The sequence below is a fragment of the Egretta garzetta genome, unplaced genomic scaffold, assembly GCF_000687185.1.
Source record: "Egretta garzetta isolate BGI_Z169 unplaced genomic scaffold, ASM68718v1 scaffold214, whole genome shotgun sequence".
NCBI classification, from domain to species: Eukaryota; Metazoa; Chordata; class Aves; order Pelecaniformes; family Ardeidae; genus Egretta; species Egretta garzetta.
Genome location: NW_009259491.1, coordinates 397,111 through 405,377, shown reverse-complemented (window position 1 = coordinate 405,377; position 8,267 = coordinate 397,111). Strand labels below are relative to the sequence as shown.

Genomic DNA, 8,267 nt, shown 5'->3' with positions numbered 1-8,267 from the left:
GGGGCTGGGGGGGAGCAGAGAGGGTGCTGGTTTGTGTCTGCTAGCTGCTGTAGCAAAGCTCCTGTGTGGCTGAATGTGACCCATGAATTAATGCTGTGAATTTTTTTCCCCCTCTCTGGGGTATTTTTCTGCCTTCCTTTTCCAACAGAAACTATCAGATAATACTGCTGGCACCAAAAAGAAGCACCAGGTTTTTGCTGACCTGCCTTGCATGTGGTGCTGTGCGTTGATTTAATGTCCCTGGCCTTTTACACCGCGTTCTTGTAGCACGTCTGTCATCACGGTATCCGGGTAGCAGCAGAGGATCATAGGGCACTGACACAGTTTGAGTTGTTTGCATTATTTACCTGCTTGTTTGTATTATTTGCATTCATCGCTAATTATACTGGAGCTTAGAGGCAGGCTGGGGAGGGGAGACGTGGCGCTGCTGGCAGCGGGCTTGCGCCGCCGGGCTGGGTGCGCACTGGGCGCTGAAGCTTTCGCCTTTGATGCAGTCGGGCATTGCCCCATCCTGCTGCTGTCAGGGCTGAACAGAGGGGGCTGCCACCCTGCCTGCGGGGAGCTGGCGTCTGCAGAGGACAAGGCTGTGGAGACACTGTTCTCATCAATCCCCCAATGTAATCCTTCCCAACCTTTGAAGACACCCAGACAGGGCACCTCCCTGCTTCGCTTGGGGATGAGCAGAGGTGATAGACCATGTACCTGGGGGCCTGCAGAGGAACCAGCGTTTTTTATCATTCCAACAAGAAAAAATGCAGGCAATAAAGGATTATTGGGGTCCTGTCCCCCAGTAATCACACCCCAATGGGGTTAGGTGGCTCTGTCCCACTGCCCTGGTGAATCAGGCAGGGCTGGGGAGGCAGGGAAGTGGGAATCTGACCAATTTTCATCCTAAATAGAGGGTTTTTTTCATATCCACTGCTGTTTTTTTATTATGTTTTCCAGAACCTCAGATGTGTGTGAGCACATGGCTGCCTGGCTGGCAGCTTTGCGTCCTACCTGTCCCCCTTGCCCAGGCTGCTTTGATATTCAGGGGGTGGCGGTGGCTCAGGGACGTGCAGCCCTCCTGAGCGGCTGCCCGCAGTGCAGAGGGGGCTTGCACAGCCCCTTTTCTGTCATGAACTGCCTGCCCTGGTACGTGTTGGTGTGCCAAGGCTTGGCTCTGCTCCCACCTTGCGTGCCCCGATACACAGCTGCTGCCACCTCCAGCTGCTCTCAGCAGCCTCTGGCTCCGCTCCGAGGGTGGTTTATGGCTCTGCCCTGCCACGAAGCCTCAGCCGGGCACTGAATCGCCATGACAGGGACATGGCAGTGCCTGCTCGCCCCCATGCTGGTTGGGCACCCACGGGCAGCACAGTCTGTCGGCGCTCTCCTGTTAAGCCAGATGCGCTTGGCAGGTTTGGTCACACCATGTGCCAGAGGGACAATGTTGCTCATTCCACAGGGGCTGAAATTAAGCAGCCAAGGCCAGTCTGAAGTGCTGGCATTGAACCTTGTGTGGAGGGTAGGGACTCATGCCCCTGAGAAGCAGCAGCCCTGAAGACCTGCTGTGCTGTGTGGCATCCCCGCGCAGGGGATGGAGGGGGTCAGGGACTTGCTGGAGGGCAGCAGCCACTCCAACCTGGCTCCCAAGGAGAGCTGAGCCCCCCTAAACCTGTGACCCTTTCCCAGGGTTCCTCTTCCACGGGGTTAACGCGGCAGTGCTCTCAGCTGCAGCCTGCTGTGTGCAAGGCCGTCCTGTTCTAGGAGGAGGTCTCCAATGTCACCATGATCGTGTGTCAGCCCCGCTCGCTGGCTGGACAGGCGGGGATGGTGCTCCGACTTCACCGGCTCCTGGTGGGGAGGGATGTGGGGGCACTATGGGGGTCTCTAGCTTCATTTTGTGCTAGAAAGACTCATTACCATTTTGTGGAGAGGGATTTGGGAGCATGGCAGAGCGAGGAGCTCACGCAGCTGCCTGGGCATCTCCAGCAATGGTCCTTGGCTCCCAGTTCATGCCCAAACCCCTCACCCACGCTGCCCCCCTTATTTTTCCTAACGGAGCTTCAAGCTCTGCCAAGAAACTGGGCAACAGCCCCTTGCTCTGTTGGCCTGCTTCCCATGCCTGGCCACCGCTCGTAGATGCTCTGCACTACCTGAACCCCCTTCCTTTTTTTAGTAGGGGAGCCAACTGTTGCAGGGAGCCCGAAGCCCTGTGTGCCGCGGGGTGGGCAGGGCTGGTGGGGGACGGCGCACCCCGGGGCAGCAGCTGCTGCCCGCTCGGGCACTTCTTGTCTTTCCTGGCCCCCGGCGCTGTAAGTTAACACCCCACAGGCAGGTCCAAAGAGGATTTCAACGAAACCTGAAGCTTGGGAGGAGAGATTATGCTGCAGAAGTGGCCTTGGAGACTGTAAAATATGCACTCCCACAAATGGCCAAAGAAGGAACTGGATTTGCTCCCTGGGGAGCAGGGTCATCCCTGGTCTCAGTAACGGCGTCTGAGGGGGGAGATGAATGCCTTGAAGATAGGTCACCCCCTTCTGTCTCAGCTCAGCCCTGCTGAGCTTCCCTGGGGCCCTAGGAGTGCTTGCTCTCCCAAAATTTGGTGCCTCCTGGCAGGTCACTGCTTAATGAAAAGCAGGTTTAGGACAGATGCCTGTGAAAATGCCACCAGCACGGCTGGCCTTTCGCTTGCATGAAGCAGCACCTGGGAGAGCAAAGGAGTGGGGTGGCCTTTCCAAGGGCATTTGTGCTCCCCCAGTACCCCCTGCCTGCACCCTGGGAAGGGGGCTGCCAGCAGCCTCTGCCCTGCAGGGTGCTGGTTTGGGATGAGGTGGCCTCTTCCAGGTCCTGTAACGCTGGGAGCGAAGCTGAATGCTGCTTTTGGTTTGGGTGGCTTGCTGCTTTCTGAGGCAACTCTATCTACAGAGTGAGGAGAGCTGGGCTGGGGAGATGCCTCGTCCCATCCTGTCCCATCCCATCCCGCCCCATCCCAGAGGACTGGGTGGGAATGTGCTGACCCTCGCAGCCTGCCGTGCTGGCGTGTGAGCATGGGTGCTGTAGACGAAGGCTGCCCCACCAGGCCTCCCGCCCTTCCTAGGAGCTCTTCTTGGAGGGGGCTTTCATGCCACTAATTTAAGTCTCTCGACACCCTGGTGAGAAAAATTAGAGCTGTGGTCTCCAGTTCACTCTTGTGGAGCCTGCAAAGATGCAGACCTGGAAGAGGCCTGGAGAGGAGCAATGTCCTTCGAGGTGTTGCTGCCAAGGTCCTGCTGGCTCTTAGCAGGGTCCTGTACCCGGGGTGCAGCCCTGGCCGTGGTGAGCATGATCCTCTCTGTGTCCCCCGTCATGACACCGTGTGCCCTTTGAGCTGGGTCTGGAGGAGTGTGGTAGGGCAAAGTGGGTTTTGGGGCAGAGCCAGAGGAACCCTGCACAGAGGGGTTCCACTCCTCCCTTTTTTTGCCCATCTCTTGCTTCATGCAGCATGGCACAAGCCTTGATCTTGGACCACAGAGAAGCTGTATGTCAGGGCCAAAGAGATGCCGCTGCAGGTACGGGGCAGCCCGTGCTATGGCCAGGTGCCCGACCCAGGGGTCTAGAGCCGGTCCTGGCAGCCTGTGAGTGACAAACTGCAGAATGGGCTGAAAGGGACTGTCACCGAGCCAAGGAGAGCTGAGCCAAGGAGAGCTGTGCCACCACAGCTTATGTGTCTGCTGGGGCTGCTGCCACCTTCTCGGCACAGCCTGAACTCCAGCCCCACGGGGCTGCCTCCCACTCCCTGCTCCGGATGCAAATCCAGACCCCATCCGTTAAGTGGCTTTGGGCTTGCACCAGTCCCTTTCCAGTGAGCTGTAACTTGCCAGCAGTGGCTCTTGGGCTTGTGCCCTCTGCTCCCTGGGGACGGCTGCTTTTGCGCCCGCAGCTGGGGCTCCTGCAGTAGCGGAGGTGGGGCTCCTCTCTTCGAGGGAAGGTGGATATGTCCAGTCCAGGGCAGCGCTGCCCTCCTGCCTGCCTGCCTTTGCCGGCTCACCCCGGAGCGAGCTGCCTGAGCGAGCTGTCTTCTCACCCCGTCCCTCTTCTCTCCCGCAGGCACGTACCAGGGCCAGTTCACCAACGGCATGCGGCACGGCTATGGGGTGCGGCAGAGCGTGCCCTACGGCATGGCCCCTGTGGTCCGCCCCCCCCTTTTCCCCCATCCCCCGTGGGGGCTTTGCCCTCAGCCTCTACGCAGAGGCGGAGGCCGGGAAGCCCAAGAAGGGAGGGCTCTTCCGCAGGGGCTCCTTGCTGGGGAAGCTGAAGAAGTCCGAGTCCAAGTCATCCCTGGCGAGCCAGAAGAGCCGTGTCAGCTTCCTCAAGAGCGAGAGTGGGATCAGCTCAGCCGCCAGCGATGCCACCTCCACCGTCAGCCTGGGCGAGGGTGCCGAGGGCGAGGAGTACCCCCCCTTCGAGTCCGACATTGATGCCACCACCACGGAGACCTACATGGGTGAGTGGAAGAGCGACAAGCGTGCCGGCTTCGGTGTCAGCGAGCGCTCCAGCGGGCTGAAGTACGAGGGCGAGTGGCTGGACAACCTGCGGCATGGCTACGGCTGCACCACGCTGCCCGATGGCAAGAAGGAGGAGGGCAAGTACCGCCACAACGTCCTCGTCAAGGGCATGAAGAAGCGCGTGATACCCCTCAAGAGTGCCAAGATCCGGCAGAAGGTGGACAGGAGTGTGGAGGGGGCTCAGAGGGCTGCGGCCATCGCCCGGCAGAAGTCGGAGATCGCAGCATCCAGGTAAGCGCTCGGGGCTCCAACATGCAGGTCCCCATGGTGGTGGTGGTCCTCATCCCATGTGTCCCTCTGGAGCCATGCTGCGTGCCTCCTAGCCATGCACCGGCAGTGGGGTCAAACGTGGCTCCCTGCAATTTCTGTTTACTTTTTGTACTAAATGCTGGTGGAGTGGGGCCAAGGGCCCTTGTGGCAGCCCGGGGGTGTTAGGGACTTGTCCTCCCTGTTGCACCCTCTCCTGTCCCCCTGCAGCCCTGGCCCAGGAGGGAGCTGCTGGGACGGCAGGGCCTGGCATCAGCCCCAGAGCTCAGCAGGATGGGGAGCAGGAGCCGGTGGGATGGGGAGCACCTGGTGGGGTAGGATGAGAAATAGTGGGGTTTGGCTATGGTAAAGCCAACAGGCTCATGAGCAACCAGCGGGACGTGTCCCAAACGAATCAGGTCTGCAGCAGAGTGCGGCTCGGCCCTGGGGACCCCAGTGTGGCTCTGTGGGGAGTTCATGGGATGCATTAGGTTTGTCGCTTAATTTTAGCAGCTCGGTGTAATGGACTCTCTGGGAAGAGCACAGCATTGCTGGGATGCTGCAAACCAGGAGGGAGGACCTATGGTGGATACCAAACTGAGGAGGGAGCTGCCTTGGGGAGCCCCATCTGCCCCCCAGGACCCAGCTTCCCTCTGCCAGGCTTTGAGTTGAGTTGGCTTCTGCCATGAGGGAGTTGGTGGCTGAGCCCACGGGGGATGGCTGAGCCCAGTCCCGCGGCACAGAGCCACATAGAATCATAGAATCGCTTTGGTTGGAAAAGACCTTTAAGATCATCGAGTCCAACCTTTAACCTAACCCTGACATCCCACCACTAAACCATGCCCCTAAGCACCTCATCTGTCCTTTTAAATACCTCCAGGGATGGGGACTCGACCACCTCCCTGGGCAGCCCACTCCAGAGTCTGACAACCCTTTCTGTGAAGAAGTTTTTCCTAATGTCTAGCCTAAACCTGCCCTGGTGCAACTTCAAGCCATTCCTGCAGCCTGTGATGTTTTTGGATGCGGGGAAAGAAGGAACCGGGAGGGCTCAGCTGGATTTTTCCCCTTTTGTCCTCTCAGTTTGTCCTGGCCAGGCCCCGGGGGTGGGAAGGGGCTGCAGCAGCCAGCGGCGAGCTCATGGCAGCGTGCCTGGGGGTGCGTGTGCAGGGGCGTGCGAGGGGCTGCTGCCAGCTTGTGGCAGACTCATTGCACCCGTGTCCCTTGTGCCAGCAGACACGTGGGCACCGTGTCGCCCCTATGCCGCCCAGTATGCTGGGACCAGACATGTGGGCTCTGCTCAGAATTAGCTGCGTTAGAAATTAGCGGGAAAAAAAGTGCTAATTGCTTCATCATCCCTCCTGGGATGGAGGAGGGAGGAGATAAAAGAGGGGCTCCAGGGTCTGCCTGGGAAGGGCAGGGGAAAATCTCCTTCTCCTGCTCACGTCCCTGCCTGTGTCCGAGCTGTGCCGGCAGCACGCTCCTCCTCCCACAGTTTTTTTTTAGAGCCGGCCTGGCAGAGACCAGAGAGAGGCAGGGTTGGAGCCTTTGCTCCTCTTCCTTGGGGAAACATGGTTATGAAAGACCTCGAGGCTTCGCCTTGCCTCTCCATCAAAACCTCCCCCCACGCAGGCCTTGCTTAGCTGCTGGGCAGTGGCTGGGACTCCAGGGCTGTCCTTGCCCCTTTTTAGTGCTGTTTAATTATCAAAGTTCCTTCATTACCAAGCAGAGATGGGAAACGGTGGTGGCAGGGAGGGCACCTGTTCCCAAACCCCATCCCTCCTCTCTGAGAAGCACCGGCTGTACTCTCCTGGTGGCCGTTTCTGCTCCAAAGTTTTGCGGGGAGTGTGATTGGGTTTTTCTTTAGCAAACCCCAGTTGCCTCAGAGACCAGCGGAGAGAGACCAGCCGAATTGCAAGTGAAACGCCGTGCAGGGCCAGCTAGGATAAAAATAACAGGCTGGGGCGGCGTGGGGCCCACCAGATCCGCCTGGCAGGGCAGGCTCAGCCTGACACCGGCTGCGCCGTGCCTGTGAAAAGCGCGTGGCCATGGTGCTATGTGCCCGTAAATAAGGAGGCTGGAGCTGCAAAAGCTGCTCCCCAAGAGCTCGGCTGGTTTACACAAGCCTCTTTTTATTATACACTATTTACACTTTGGATCAAAAGCGGCTCTGCAGTGGTTTCCATCAGGGGCTGGAATGCGCCCACTGCCCTGGCGGGGGACTGCATCCCTCCCCGGCACGGCTGGGGAATAATTTCCTATTAAGGCAACCTCGGAGCTGGAGGAAATAAGATGTTAAAGCCGTTTTCCTCCAGGGAGTCCTCCCCTAGCAGGCCCTGCGATAGTGCGGCTGTTGGGGCAGGGGGGGAGAACCCCCCCTTCCCCAGCAGTGCGATGGCCCTGGTCCCATTCCTGCGGTGCTGCCTGCCACTGGGCTGGATCCGCTGCAAGAGGAGAATTCGGGCTCCTCCGTCCTGTAAGCTATAACTCACCATTTCCATCAGCGTTCGTTCCTGGCGTACGTTGCTCTGGGCAGAGCCACTCTCTACCTGCTGCCTTTTGAACATCTGGCTCCTGCTCTCCTTCCTCCTCCTTTCAGCTCAGCTTTGGGGTCGAGAGTTAAATATAGGTCATTTTGCCTGGAGAGGGTCCTAAGGTTAAACCCCAGCTCTGCCACCAACTTTCTCTTTGGCCTTGAACCTTGCCTGAGTTTCCACACCCAGGACAGAGAGCGATTGCAAACAGATTGTGAAAATCCATTATTGTAGTTCATAAAAGGGCTGTGCTATCATTAGCGTTGCCCTAGCTCGTAATTGCGAGGTGGAGTTTTCTAGTTGGAGCGTTTATGTTTCTCCTTGGCTGGCAGTGTGTACCTTACCCAAATAAATGCCTTTGAGGCCACACAAATCCTTTTCTGGGGGAAGGTGTGACATATCTGTATGTAAGATTATTGCTAGGCACTAATTAGCAGGACACCACAGCCAGGCTGTGCAGATGCCCAACTACCTCCGCTGGCTGGATATGGATGTTTGAGTTTCATTTGCTTCTGGCACTTGGGGGAGCCCCTTTGCAGAGCTAAGCTGGTGACATCCAGCCTTCCGCTGTCTGGGGGTGAAATGTCAGGAGAAGACCAGATTTCACTCTTTGCACCACAGGAGGCTCTTTAAGGCATAGAAATCCTGAGGAAAACAAGCCCAGGCGCTGGAAGCTGCCTCTGCCAGTTGCACAGCAGAATCCCAGGCACGTGCCCGAGCTCTGGGGGTGCGTGGGCAGGCAGCTACCGGCGCCACGACAGTGCCGATGGGCACCCCTGCCTGTGATCTGCCCTGTGGAGGCAGGCGGGAGAGCGAGCAGCGAGGGTCAGGGATGATGGTCAGCTGCAGGCAGCAAACTTTCCTCATCCTGCACTCTGCTCAGAGGGTGACGGAGGCACCAGGCTGCTTTGCAGCTCCTGCCCCACTTGCCTGCTCGGTTGGGTGTTCCAGCCAGTGGCAGTGC

General features: G+C 58.5%; 1 protein-coding gene across 1 annotated transcript in view; it reads left to right on the top strand.

Moving 5' to 3' along the window:
* JPH2 (junctophilin 2) overlaps window positions 1–8,267 on the top strand; it is a gene marked incomplete at its 5' end in the record, with an annotated part of 33,230 nt that overhangs the window by 3,816 nt on the left and 21,147 nt on the right. The window contains 2 exon segments of the mRNA XM_035892890.1: window positions 4,069–4,165; window positions 4,167–4,757. Coding sequence (XP_035748783.1) covers window positions 4,069–4,165; window positions 4,167–4,757 — 688 coding nt within the window.